This window comes from Oreochromis aureus, linkage group 5, assembly GCF_013358895.1.
Source record: "Oreochromis aureus strain Israel breed Guangdong linkage group 5, ZZ_aureus, whole genome shotgun sequence".
NCBI classification, from domain to species: Eukaryota; Metazoa; Chordata; class Actinopteri; order Cichliformes; family Cichlidae; genus Oreochromis; species Oreochromis aureus.
In genome coordinates, this window is record NC_052946.1 from 15,625,352 (window position 1) to 15,640,331 (window position 14,980).

At 38.5% G+C, this 14,980-nt stretch overlaps 1 protein-coding gene across 5 annotated transcripts in view; it reads left to right on the forward strand.

The window, feature by feature from the left end:
* Window positions 1-14,980, forward strand: part of camk1b (calcium/calmodulin-dependent protein kinase Ib) — a 43,777-nt gene that overhangs the window by 7,682 nt on the left and 21,115 nt on the right. For all 5 annotated transcript variants that reach the window (XM_039612427.1, XM_039612426.1, XM_031747722.2 and 2 more), the window contains one exon: window positions 3,225-3,338. In XM_039612427.1, the coding sequence (XP_039468361.1) occupies window positions 3,253-3,338 (86 nt within the window). In that variant the 5' untranslated portion in view covers window positions 3,225-3,252. The remainder of the gene's footprint in view (window positions 1-3,224; window positions 3,339-14,980) is intronic.

Consider the following 14,980-nt stretch of genomic DNA (forward strand, 5'->3'; position numbering starts at 1 on the left):
AGGTAGGGGAGCAGTAACTTTGTGTTTTGGAATGCGGACAAACTGAGGGGCTGCACCAAAGCCTACAATGATATAGATGAGGATTATTTTGAATAGTGAATCATGCAAAGCTTCTGTGGTTGGGGCCAAGAAACAAATATGGTGGTAGAAATGATTCCAACATATCAACTTTAAGTAATTGTTTTCGCAGTGCAGATTCAAGTCCTGGCTTGAAGTTACTCCAGGTTATTTTTCAAGGAAAACATTAAAGTAAAAATTGCTAAATGGATCCACAGTTTCCAAAGAAAGAGACAGGTGGTGAGCCTACACATGGGAATTCAGTTAGTCCGCTCTTTTATTATTTGTTGATTCTTTACAGTAGTTACAGGACTACAGGCTGTGCAACATGAGATTTATCAGTAAAGTATTTACACATGGTTAACTGGACTTCCTTATACAGCTATCTTCACTTTGCATGTTGGTTTTCATGTTTAATTTAGAGACGCTTCCTTTTTACTTCATCTTCTCTAAATAGCAGGCCAAATGATGTGGTGTAGAATGACGCATATGTATTTAAATGTTAACGGTAAGCTTTGTTCTGCCAGGCTCATTTGGTTGGTTTGTTCCTTAGATTATATCGGAAGTTGAACATGAACACATACAAAAATTAGCACTGAGAATTACTCTGGAGATTAAAATCAGACAGTTCTTCCTTTGCATATATGTGCACTTTATGTCTGAGCAGGCTATTTTGATATATTTAAGCTAAACATAACACACCGCAGCCAGCCGTCGAAGTAACCAGAATGATTTCAAGCTTAGCTGCCACCTGCCATTAGACACTAAAGCAATTTAGACGCTCAGATACCATAGCAGCGCCTTTGGGTTTCCATGGCGACATGTATGAAGCCGACTTCTGGCATTAGTGAAGGTAACACGACTGCCGCTGTGCCTGTCTGTGCGCGTCTGTATGTGTGTGATCATGTGAAAACCCCTGGACACATGTGGGGAAAAATAATCTTTGAATTCATGCCAGTGTGCGTGTACACCAATCAGTGCCTGCAGCTAGAAGAGGCCATGACCATTTGTTCTGAGATAACTGCAGTGTTAAGCCTCGCCTTGTTTATATGGCTACAGTGCCTCTCGGCATTAAAATGAGCTGATTCTGAACTAATTGGAAGATGATTAACTGCACTGTTCTATCGCCTTTAGCAGAACAACACTGGTCCAGTCCAGAACAATATGTTATATCATCCCATATAGACAGACTGTGAAGTTGCCAGGCAGGCAGCAGGAACAGAGGAGGAGTGAGGCATGCTGATATGAACAGGGCTATTTTAGTCTTCGAGATCTTGAGGCACTTTCTAGGTTTAGATTATGATAGCTGTGACAGCAGGGTCCTCTGTGATCCCTCCCACTCTTCAAAGTGTGGTGAGGACAAACATCTGAAAGTTAACTTCTGGTGTGAAAAATGAAGTGAGAAGAAAACAGGAAGAAACAAACATCGTTTCATTGATAGCAGCTTTTTATAACTTTTTAATGTTCGAAGAGTATTTATGGAGGGCTTAATACCTTGGCCCGGTATATGAGTGTGAAGCTAATTTTGTTTGACTTTGACTTCACCTAACTTGCCTGATGCTCAACTTTAAATAGGTAAGCACATGTTTCATAAGCATAAACATCTGAGTTTCAGTTCTTCATAACAATGTGCTTCTTCAGAGGGGCTCATCTTAAAGTTGGACTTGTCAACACAGCTTTGCAGCTCTGTGAAAAAAGACATTGCATGAGGATGACAAATTTCTATGTTATCTGGATCCATAATACAACCAGAGTTGTATGCAGCTCTGATACAACTGCAGTGGTAAGAAGTTAAGCACTTGAAGTTATGTACTTAGGACATACAGCTGCAACTGAACTGCTTCAGGTCACAGTTTGGTTTACTTATTAACCTGGCAGGTGCTAGACTTGGCTTTTGACCCTGTCTGCAATTCCACTTTTGCTGATTATAAATTTTATTGCACATGACTCTGCTGACGTAACTGCATAACATCTCTATGTAGTTGGAGGTGATTCAACTTCATTGTTTGCCATTTTGAAGCTTTATAGCACTGCATATACTACTTGTTAGATACAACCATTTAAAAGGAATCACCAGCACACAAGCAACTGTGACCAGATATTTACCTGTGACCAGTGTTTTTGTTTAAATGATCAAATCCATCCTGACCCTGTGCTTAGAGCCCTATGCCATATACAATGTTGATTGTGTGAAAACGTAACAGAAACATGCAGCTGTTGCTGCAACAAAGTGTTGCAATGGTTTGCCTGTAGTTGCAACAGGTCCACTGGTAATTTAGAAACTAGTAAGTTAGAAAATTTTAAAGGTAATTGATCATTGTAACTTATTGTACACTACTTTTTCAGTCTTTCTCATACAATTTGGTTGTGGCAATCACTAGTGCCTTCTTTTGACTCAACTCGACTCTATGCTCTACACTTCGTTTAGGGCATTTACGAATACAATTGAGTACCACCTCAGTGTGGTTAGTTTTTGAAAGGCGCCGTAGGAAGTTCCGTCATCTCATTTGTATGACACACAAACACACCATACAGTGGAGGACATCGAGGCGATGGTATACCCACTGCTTTGTCTATGACTTTTTGTCATACTCAGGGTGAAAGAAGAGAGCCAGAGAAGGTGGTGGGCATGTGTGTAGCTATTTCCCTCGTTGCCATCCTTAAAAAATGGCGGGTTCAATTCTTGTGAAGGAGTCGGTCTCATAACTCATCCAGTAGCGTCACTCCCTGACCAATTAGTGGCATGGAGTCTGTTGACATTACAACTCGACTTGGCTCGATTGGAAACCTGGTCTAGTAGGTACTAAAAAAGTACTTGGTATAAGGTACTATCATCTAATGGAAAAACCTAAAAACCAAGTTAAGATGAGTCATGTGGATTCTAGTGGAAAAGTGGCTTAACAGACACCCACCTGGCTTATACACACCCTAATAAATCAGCTAAACAACTAATATATTCTCAACACGACAGCAGTGCAATAATGCTCACATAGTAATGTGACCTACATTTGGATATGAAATGTTTAATCCAACTGATAAGGGTAAAAAATAGATGTGCAATAAAAAGCATAAGAGATGTGAGCCCTAAACTGTCAGTGAAGTATTTATGGTAGTTAAATGCTGATATTTATGAATATTTTCTCCTTATCCCCGTTTTTCCTCACTAGCATTGTTTCCGAGCGTCACAACAAGAAGATGCCGCTGGATGAGGACTGTCATGCCTGGAAAAAGAAGACCACGGACATAAAGGAGAAGTATGACTTCAAAGACGTCCTGGGCACGTAAGTGTGTCTTTGCCACAGTGTTGAAATCCTTTGTGCTGTCGGTTTGCGAGATGTCTTTGTCACACTCTCCAAGACATTGCAGAACCATGAAGTGCAAAAATGGTGTGCTCTTTAATGCCTGTCTATTCACTTGTCTCACATGGACAAAATCCAGAAATATATACCTGGCGCTGGATTTCATTTTTTTAAACCATTATACATGTAATTACCTAGTAAGTGTTGCTGCTTGAAGAATGTCGAAACCATAGTTGGTAAAGGGCACTCAGCCGTGAATGTATTGAATAGGCAAATGATGCATACGCGGTGTTATGCAACCATCCGCCTAAAAGGGCCGCCTTTTGCAAGCCAACTTTATGCTGGGCGCTCTTTTGAATGTCAGGCTTTTAGTTTTGTGAAACTAAAGTGTTCCACCATTTGTTTCACCTGCCTTTCTCTCTTTAAAGTATTATATCTACTAAAAGATGGACTTATTTTCAGAAGGATCATCTGATCAAAGCTTGTGAATTTAGCTTATGACCTCACAATTACTTGTGTTGTGTATGACACTGATTTTTATTTTTATTTATTTTTTAACCCAGCATCTAGTCTCCCACAGATTTTCTTCACTTTTCAGGGTCAGTGGCTACACTCATCTGCTGCGTATATAGTCTATATGGTTATCAGCAGCTGAATAAATAAATGGATGTATGAAAAACCCTGTAACAGATGTTATTGTTCTCTTAGACTGATTTAAAAAATGGGTCATCAAATATGCTTTGGAGGATTTCAGTATACCTTGGCAGTCTGCCCAAGTAAAGTCTATGTATGAGGAACACTGCTGTGTCACCGGTATCCTGTTGATCTACCTCTCTGGCGCAGTGTCAACAAACCTGCCACAAAGCATTACACTGAGATGCTGATCAGCTGTAGCTTGTGTGTAAATGAATACAATGTTAGACCTCTTAAAGAAGTGTATTTCTTAGGAAGTACACAAGATAAACACACAGCCTCGTAAATGTAAACCTGTTTAATGCAGTGTCGACGAAAGGCCAAAATGATACTCCTGAGAAGGATCAGCATTAATACTGAAGTAATCTATTGATCTACTTCAGATTATTCTTATTCTTATATTATAAGCTTGTTAAGCCAAAGGACCTCTCAAAAAATTATCACTAATTTATACTGCTTTAACAGCCAAATGAGGAACACTTCATTCTCTGTTCCTCTGTAATATACTGTTTAACTGGGAAACATGTTTTACGTAACAGTGATTCTGTACATGTGTGGCTCACTGTTTAAGAAATCAAGCATAAAGTCAAACTGCATAGCTGAGTGTCTGTGTTTATTCCAGCACATATGTCATTATACGAGACTAGTGACACATAAAAATATTTAACAGACTTGGATTCTCACTTCTTGGTCTGTCACTGTGTTTTTACGTCTGTGTCGCTGTTGAGTGTGAAACACTATGAAGGAGGATTGGCTGCTCTGAAAACTATTTAAGCTGTTTTTCATCAAAGCACCAGTAGTCTTTGCCTACATTCTGTATTATCAGTACTTGCAGACAAGACTGCTATATCGCTGAAGTGTGTTTGGATGTAGTGTCCTGAGTTCAGCTGGCTGCAGATTTGTGCTTGTCTCCTTATTAATGATCTGTTTGCCGTGTAATCTCTCAAAGTGCACGCGTGCGGGTGTGCCTGTGTTATATGACTTAATATGTCTTAGTGTGATTCACTCGTGAATGTGACCTAGTTTTTTTTGTTCCCATAGAACATAATGTTAAATTGATTTATACTTTCTGGCTTTTGTTATTTCATGGGACAAAAAATGTGAAAGTGGCTTCTTTCATGAATAAATCATAGCATGAGACGTATAAATCCTCCAAAACATAGCATATAAATCATAAAAATTCAGTTCAGGATTTATTCACATGGGTGTGATTGTGTGTTATCAGTTCATCTCAAAATGGTCATGCTTGGTTTTTGAATGGCATCCCCGCTGTTTGTCATTTATAGAAGCTTGAATCATTCCTGACGTATCTTAAGCGCAGCTAGCCTATATGTGCTAGTATGCAGGAATCCCACTGTCGTAGCTGCACACAGTATGCTAGTCAAATCTTGATGTGATTTGGCTTTTATAATAATACAATTTATTCCATCATCAAGACATCAAGACTGTTTCTGTCTTCCTAAGCTCTTGCTGGGGTTCAGATTGTCCTTCTGTCTAAATAAGCCCACTGTCATTCCCACCATGAAGAGTTTTCCCAAAATTACTGTAGCAATTTGGATCCGTTTTTCCCCTTTAAGCACTTATTGTTTTGCGCATGCATAGGTACTTGTAACACTTAATCCCTACAATAACTACTGGTTATAAATTTGTTAACCATGGATGCTGAGTGTCATAAGACAGGATGTTTGTCCAAGGTGTCTTGCTTAAAGCGCGTTTCCATACACCCACATCCTTGTTAGTCTTGGATTAAGTTCTGTGAACTTAGATGAAACCTAATACAAGGTGAAAGCTAAGCTGGTTTTGTGAGTTTATAAAACCTCCCCTTGCTCCTTTTGTGTCATGAGCTGACAGAAGTAGAAACATTTTCCAAATCCTAATGAGAATTTGAAGTAACTTAATATCAATGCAAACTTTCTCTATCTCTCTATCGATCTATCGATATATATCTATACATATACAGTATATCTATACACTATGCTATGTACTGTAGTATGAATGGGGAAAATACAGACAAAATAAAGACCTGAAGCTGCCAAATTACCTGTGACACATTGCAGAAGCACTGATCATAAGTAGATGACAAAGTCTGAATTTATAGCAACATAAACTTAACGCTGCATTCCAATTTCATCACTTCCAAGTTGATACCTATTTCCTGAAATGTCTTTTTGACTGCATTTTATGTGCATAAACCAAAGTTCCTAGCTGAACCTGGTTGACGGGCGCATACATGAAAATCCTTTCAACCCTCTCATTGTCATCTCTCCAGTTCTCCACCTGCCCCCGGTTTGGGGCTGAGCTTGTTTATGGAGAGATCACCGTCTCAATACATCACTCAGCTGTTTGCCACATTCATTTGCCTTTGCTGGATTGTTGTCTTGGTAACAACAAGAGACACTTTCCATAATGGACTCAAACAGTCACTATGGAAACAAAGTTTTTGATTCGCTATTAATAATCCACCACCGGGTGCATGTGTATGCTTTGTGAATCAGATTTTTAAAAAAAAAATTTTTTAATGGAAACACACAAAATTTGACACCACGCTATACCTTTCTCTACACACGTTTTTGTTTGTTTGTTTGTTTTTTTCTGAACCTTCCTTGCTGATATTTTGACCATGATGGAGGCGTTCACTGATGTAAAACCATTAGTATTAGTCTTAAACATTAGTCATCAATTTACCAGTCCTGATTTTGCAAAAACATTCAGTAAATGCATAATAATCAAATGTGTATTTAAATGACTTGTTATTTATATATGTCACATTTATTTCCTTCAGGGGTCTTCAGTTTTTAAAAACACCGTTATCCTAGCACTTTAGGATGCTTGGTCTGTTGCAGTACCAGTGCTTTAGGTTTATGCCAATACTGAATACTGATACAGCACCAGTATACATTACCTGACTGTGAGAAACAAAGCTTGTTAAAGACTAGAAATCATTATTTTATCTTTCAACCAGCATCAGGCTCAAATTAAATGTTTTTCAAACTTCACAAAGCAAATGTAACAGATACATACAATGATATAAATGTACTGAAAGGTTTTTATGATCGAAATAATACCAAAGAATGGTACACACAAACAAATTGTATTTTTGATGTTGATCAAAGTTTTTGCACTTGCATTTTGCTGTCCTAAACGCTCTTGCTAGTGTCTCTCTTCTCTTTCTCTGCTCTCAGTTTTACCCCTGTGTACCCCGCTGTACACACATGGAGTGTAGCTGGACAGAGAGACAGGTATAGATGAGTGTAATGAAGCTGATGGCTTAAACAAGTGCTATAAAATCTTCCTAACAAGTGTAAAATCTAATATAGCAACATCCAAAATGAGAAAGAGAGAGCGAAGCTGAAATGGAAAGCACACTTATCAGCCTTTTTTATTGTGCTGGAAATCACCTAGTGAGTTACAAACTATTAAAAGTTTGTCGTGTCCAATAGTCGTGTCTATTAGTGCACCTTTTCTGATGAGTAACCTATTAAATATAGAAATGATTTAAATACAGCGCTGTGCAAAACTCTTAAGTCACCCTTCTGAAAAATATATTGTTTAATATTATGCTTGGAAAATAATTTAATGAAATATTTATCAACATACATGGAAATATAATATATATAAAGTAAAAAAAGAGTTTATATAATTCTAATGAACTTGAAAATTAATATTTGGCATGATCACCTCTACTCTTCAACACAGACTGACCTCTCAGGTTTCTGGTAATTTCTTTAATCACTCTTCATGAATAGTCCTTCACACTTCTAATATCCATGTATGCTTTTACTGCACTGCCAGTGTGTTTGAGAAATGGAAATGGCTGTTGTCAATTAGGTAGTATGCTGATGATACTGCATCTTGTCTCAAAATCTGGTGTTCCTTTTCTGCATTTATGATAATTTCACCAATTTTGACAAGATTATTAACACAGCGGAGTGAAATGCAGCCCCAAACCATGACAGAAGCTCAACTGTGTTTTACAGATGGCTGTAGACTCTCTCTTGACCTCCTTTGTACATACTGACAATTTGAACTAAAACTTTTCACATTTGGATTCATAAGTCCATCAGACCTGTTGGTCTAGTTAGTCTAGTTATTGTGCAATTTGGCATACCCCAACATTTTCTTCCTGTTTTGCTATCCTTAAAAGCCTTTTTATATTGAATGATTCATAGGTCAGTGTTAAGTGGCTTTGAAAATGGTCAGGTACAAGAATTGGACTGAAAATGAGTGAAAAAAAAGCAAGAAAGTGGTGCTCCTTGGAAATAAAACAAAGAAATTAGGGGTAGCTCAAGCCTATTGCACAGTACTCTAGGTCAGCCCCATAGAGTGTCCTGTTGTTACAAATGCCCCATCCAGCTATCTGATCAGTATCTAATATAAGTTGTGTATCAGTGCATCACTCCTATGAACCACATAACAGCTGCTTGCATTGGTTTATACTGTTAATCCCCAGCTGCAGGCACATGTTTCAGTAATCAAAACAGATGGGGATTAATAAAAACAAGCAATGGTACTGCAATCAACTCAAATCCTCCCTTAAGTTAATACCCCAACCTCTCTCTCTTTCGATTTATGTCCAACCCAACTCAAAACTTGGATCCCGGCTGTCAGAAAGCCAACCTCATTTTTGGCTCCACATCTCTATCACCTGCTCTCTGTTTCCTGGTTTCAAACTGTGTTCAGTGTGGGCTGGGGGATCCCAGTGTATCCTGCTGCCCTTTGATTTTCAGCTGAAATTAAAGCGTTCATTATGCAGGGTTGAGGACACACAGCTGAGCATAAGAGCACGCCGCAGATCCTCTTCAGGGCTTTTGTTAATCACATATAGTGTATTACAGTTACGTTTCTAGTTAAAGATGTGGTAATATTAAAAGTAGCATTTGTCACAGTTACCTTGAATTTAAGGCTTGGGGTATATGAAGCCACGCATACATATTCCAATGTTTTTGACTGAGAAGTTTGAATTTCCTTGTCTCTCCTGGTACTTTCCTAACCTTTTATTTCAAATATTGACTTTCGCTGCTCTCTCTACAATATGTTGGTAAGCATTTGTCATGAGTCATGTTGCCCCGGGTGTACTGCTCATTGTCACAGGCGCTGTATTTGGAAAATAGGAAATATCTTATATATTATATAATATATTATAATAGAGCCTTTTCAACTTAATATAGAAAATATGAGTGAATCTGCCTTTAAGCATCAGTAGTTTTTTATTTGAAACCTTTTCTGTTTCAAAGACTAGATGACCTATTATGTCATTTGAATCCAAGTGTCCTCCATTATTTCACTTTTTTCCCTCCTTTCTGTTGTTAAGATGTTGATTTTTTTTCACTGTAGTGCCTGTAAACATCTCTTTGCAAGAAATGTTCCCACACTTAGCCACAGGCTCTGAGATTTCTTCACTGATGATAAAGTGCACAAATGAACCATGCTGACTTTTTTGACATTTAAATGGCTGCACATGTTCTCATGCCGTGAGCAGTAAGGGGAAATTCTTGGTATTTTTAGCCTAGAATACATTGCAAAACACAGAGGAGATAAAGCAACAAGAGACTGGCTATAAGAGGAAGTGGACAGAAAAAGCAGGGGTGCATGGTGTAATCATCTAAAATCGTTAGGGCTGATGGATTGGCCCCTGCCTGTCTTCGTCAGTCATGTTCAATGGTGACCCAGTGGCCCTCGTTGTTTGTATGATTTGCTATTGGCTGCAATTGATTGGGTAAGAGTAGTGTTTTTGTACATGCAGGGGTGATGGAGAGGCACAGAGAGTAAAAGGATTCATCTCCACAACACTCGTTTTTCTTTTCTGCCCCGTTGTGTATGTTTATAGGCACATGCAGTATAACTATAATAATCAATAACACTTCTCTATTTCTGTTATCTCTTGTTGACCTTCAGCTCCCCCCATTTGACTTGGCACCTCTGAGAATGAAAGAGGATCCATTCATCACTTCTCTTCTCTTTTTACCAAGCAAAGAGCACAGATAATTTTATGTGTTAGACTTCAGAGTGAGTTTATATTGTTTAGTGTCTATTAGATGGATGAGATACTAATCTTTTTAGCTTCATCAGTGTGTATTTCTTTGATATGAAACTGTGTTGCCGATGAATCCAGCATTTCACTGAGAAACAAGACTTTTGTTGATTTGTTGTACAGATTCAACAGTCAGTGCTGGGACACAATCTGTTAGTGAAAAGAGGAACCTTTTGCTTCACTTGTTCCCTCATACTCGTGCCTCTGGGCTAAATTACATGGGTTTTAACACTGATTTGCCTCTCTGTCTAAGGGCTCTCTGCTCCTGAGTGGAAGGGTTCAATAACTCAGCACTAAATGTTCATACGTCTGAGTGTGTTTATTTGGGCACTTTTACGCACAGTTTCATTTGTGAATGACGATGGTTTGCATGACCAGAGATGAGGCTTTGACCATGCTGTAGCATTAAATGTTCTTACAGTAAATCATATGATTGTTTAGAGCAGGAAAGTCAAACTCATTTTAAACTGTGGGCCACATTCAGCCCACTTTGAGCTTAAGTGGGCTGATTCAGCGAAACTCCCCTTTCTGTCAGTGTAAAGATGTTTAACTACGCATTTAATCACATTTATTATCAGAAAAAGAAGTGCAGTTTCAACAGTACTGCTCAGTTTTTCTACATGATAAAAAATGCTGTTGTAGTAAATGACAAAATCTGTCAGAACTAATAAATAAATGAATAAAACTACAGAAAAAAAGTTCTGGTAGATTACTGCCAGTAGGAAAAGCTGTTTAAAAAAGGCAAACAAAATTAAAAAACGCATTGGAGTCTTTACTAGGTCAGTTATGGCCCCTGGGCCTTATGTTTGAGAACTCTGATTTAGAGAGACCATGGTCTCTGATACTCCTGTTAACCTCTCTTATAGTATATAAATCTTATAGTAATCATGGGACATGCAGCAGGCCTCTGTCCGGATCTTGCAAGTTTCATTATTGTTAGATTTTATGCTACAGTTACACTAGCATACAATGAACTTGTGTTTCGGTTCCCTTTGAAATGACTGTTTCGATGACAGTCAGTTGCCATCTTCAAAGTGACTTTGGCCCAGCAAGGCAGTGATAAACAGCAACGAGGTAGAGTCAGACTGTGGTGGCCAGTTTGCAGCTGAATGGGATCAGATTACAGTTATGTGCATTGTGTTTGTGATGAAACTGCAAAAATCACAAATCAGTTGTGGTGTGTTGCAAACATGTTGCTATCTGCATACACAGAAATTCACATTAACTATTTAGAGTTCAGCCAGAACCTCAGAGATTTGAAACTAAAATTCAGAAATCCCTCCACAGTTAATGATATACAGGCTTTGTAGTGCAGTGGTTGACACATGTGCCTAACACGATCCCCGGTTTAAGACTGGGAGGAGACCCAAATGCCTCGGGGGGATATGCAAATATGAAGAGCCATCTAGTGTGGCGACATGTTGTAAATAAGGAAACAGCTGAAAGAAGTTTCTTCAGATGGTGACGTAGTTGCTGCAGGGTGGCAGTTTAACTGCAAAATGTCAACTTTGCACAACCAGTTGAGTGCACTCATTGGTCAGACTGAGTCAGGTTGTTTGCAACTGATTGGCGATCTGTATTTCTAAATTAGATGGCAGTTAGTTGTACTTCTTTTCCAATTTGTCAGAGAGGGATTGAAGTGAGTCCAAGATGGACTTAAGCTGTTTGGAGGTTGCATCCCATTAGGTAACCTGTGCAGTCACTTTGCAAATGAAAGCGATTGCCCAGAAATTGAGTGTGTGTTACATCCTCAACCACAGTTAGTTGACACAAATACTGTGTTTACATAGTATTTCCATAATCTTGTAAAGAAATACAGTTCCTATCCATAATTACTATATATACCATCTGAATTTAGATGCTGCTGCTGAATCCATCTCTTGCTGCATTGCTTTGTTGCTGTGTTGTGCAATATTTCCAAGTAATAAGTGAACAAAACACCCCACACATCCCTATGCCAACATATTTATAGTCTAAAGTGTAGTGTGGAGGTTCAGACACACATGGAGTTTGAAGGAAATTTAGCACAGACTCACTTTTACTATAGCATTCGTGTGTGAAGTTGAATCAAACAAATTGAAAATGATGATTAACAAAGCCGTTCAGACAAAAGAAACAGCCACCTTTATGGAGCAGATGAGTCTCACAGCATGAGAGCTGCCCCACTTCATCTATTTTTCATCTCTCTGTGCTTCTTTTTTTCTGTCTCTGTCCTAACTCTCCTACCTCTTCATTTACCACCATATTTATCCCATCGTATTCCCGTAATAGTGCTTATTATAATGTCAGTTTTTAATCTTCACATAAACCCCAAAAGTATCAATTTTTCTGTGACGTTATCACCTCATAGCTAGCCTAAAAAGAAGACTGGTTTGCTTTATTTTTTTTTTAATTGAGCCTGAGCTGCAGAATAGATGATATTAAAAGGAAGAAGGTAGATGGGGCTTTGCTCCAGTACTGTAAAGCAAAGCACAAGACAATACATTACTGTGTCCTTGTAATAGTGTCTCAAACACTGATCACACTAGGAGTTATGGGTAGAAGCAGTGGCATGCTACTCCCCACCACCCCACCCCTACCCCCCCACCCACCCCCACATCTGGCTTATTCTGTCTTTTTGCTGCTCTTTCAGTTTCAAATTCCAAAAATAGTAATCAAGTGGGACTGATTTTTGTATTCTAAATATGCATTCATTGAGACACTCTAGCAGCCATAGCACAGATCAGCGGAGTTTAACCATTCCTTGGAACAATGACAGTTTAGAACCATTTCCAACTCCAGCACAATCCTCAAAATCCATCCCTGCTTATGGCACCTTCAGCCCTTCAGCCCTGCCCTGACCTAATTCGAACAGAAGTCTGCGACTCAGCATGGCATAGCCTGCAGTTCCTGAATCCACACACATGCACATGCACGCACACACACACACACACACACATATATATGCCCACTGTCTGGCCCACTTAGGCAACTCCATCTGCTCACAGCAATATATCCCCCTAACAGCTTTTAGTACACTCGCAGGCTTGTCATATACATCTTCCCACAGTCCTTCTCCATTGTTATAATCCTTTATTGTTCATATTTCTCACATTTCAAGCTGTCCACATATCAGCAAACTGGCTTGAAAAAAAAACTGGCTTATTATCTCCAGTCCAAGAAATCCTTAGGGATGCGTGTTCTTTGCTGTCTAGCTTAATTATACTCTGCTATATGATTTGATTGGGGGATTTTGGTTTCATGTATGTGCTTCAAAGCAATTCCTGCCAGTAAGTGGAGTTTAAACAGTGGAAAGTTGGGTCTATTTTTATCTTAAATGGATACTAAAGCTCTGGTAGTAACAGAGCTTAGGCCTCTAGATAGCAGTGAGCTATGTAAACATCCACCAAGAGTGACCATTTATGTCTATTTGTCCTTTTTCTGGCTAATTTATGGCAAATATTCATTCCCTTTTTAAATTTTATTTTTGATCTCTCGCAACACTCAAACTACTAGCAAACTACTCTCTGTGTGTTTGGTAGCTGGGTAGATTTTTGACATTATTTAAGAGCTTCTTGTTACTTTTGTCTTTTGTTGATGCCTGTCCAATGGCGTACTGCAAAGAGGTGCGTGCTGGAAATTTAATTTGTCTGCCAAAGAGAGTCAGAATCCATAAATAATATAACTATAAAACAAAATCAATTAGTGAAGACTTTAAAGGCCTTTAAACACAGGACACTTAAAATATTTAGTAATCAAATCACTATATTAAGCAACAAGAGTCCTCATAGCTCAACATGCACATCGGTAGTGAATATACAATGATATGGAAATATTAACTTAATACTGTTTTTTTTACCTCAGATAAAAAGCTAGGCGCAATGACCTCTCTGAAATTATTTCTCTGGCTCCTCAGTTGTGGTCCCAACTATGCCAACAGGAGCTCAAACTGCCCCACTGACTTCCTGAAATATGTACGAAAGCATTCATGATACAGCTTCAGCTTCTGGAGCAAACCATAAAATTCTCCTTGCTGCTGCCTTCTCATGAGAATTGAATGAATCCTGAATCTCTGAAACAGCAAGACCAGCTTATCAATGCAAAATACCAACTTGATTTTTTTACAGTGCACTTTTTGAGGGTAAATTTTCCCTAAATGTATGTATATACTTTGCATTTCCACATCAAAAAAATTTAGAAATTTCTTGTTGCTTTTTTGCAACTTGCTCTGCATGCGATACCTTAAGTTATAGTTGAACATAATCTTTACTAGCAGGTAGATGTATATATGAGCATTCAGTATATCAGGGTAAGGTTCAAGTTAATGGAAGCTTTTGGGGGATTTTTTTTATGGCTCTCCCAAATACCTTTTTATGGGCTCTGGAGAACAGCAAAAATTCAAAGTTGGATTTTACAAAATTCAAAATGGTGCATGTATGTATGTGTGTGTGTGTGTGTGTGTGTGTGTGTGTGTGTGTGTGCGTGCGTTTAACATAAAGTATGCTCATATTTCTTAGTACCAGTTAAAATCCAGGCAGCAGTGTTCTGAATTAACTGGAGTTGGTAGGGAGACCATAGTCATAGACCCTAAACTGGCCATAGTTCAAACTTGAAACCTTCAGCTATTTTGTGATTACAGTTTGAGGGTTTTAATTTTGTTATTTATTGAGGAAATAGCAGATAACAATACCAAGAATTTCTATCCTCAGAAACAACGTTAGCTGCAGAGGCTACGTCATGAGATGATTGGTCCAGATAGACTGTGTATCGTCAGAGTGGCTTAATTATTCTCAGTGGAGGACAGATTCTTTCTGCTGAAACGTTTTCATGCTACAAGCTGACCATTAATGATGCCAGCACTTGTGTATTTGTGGATTTACAATTTTTTAAATTTAATTTACTAATAGTATTCCATATAAAA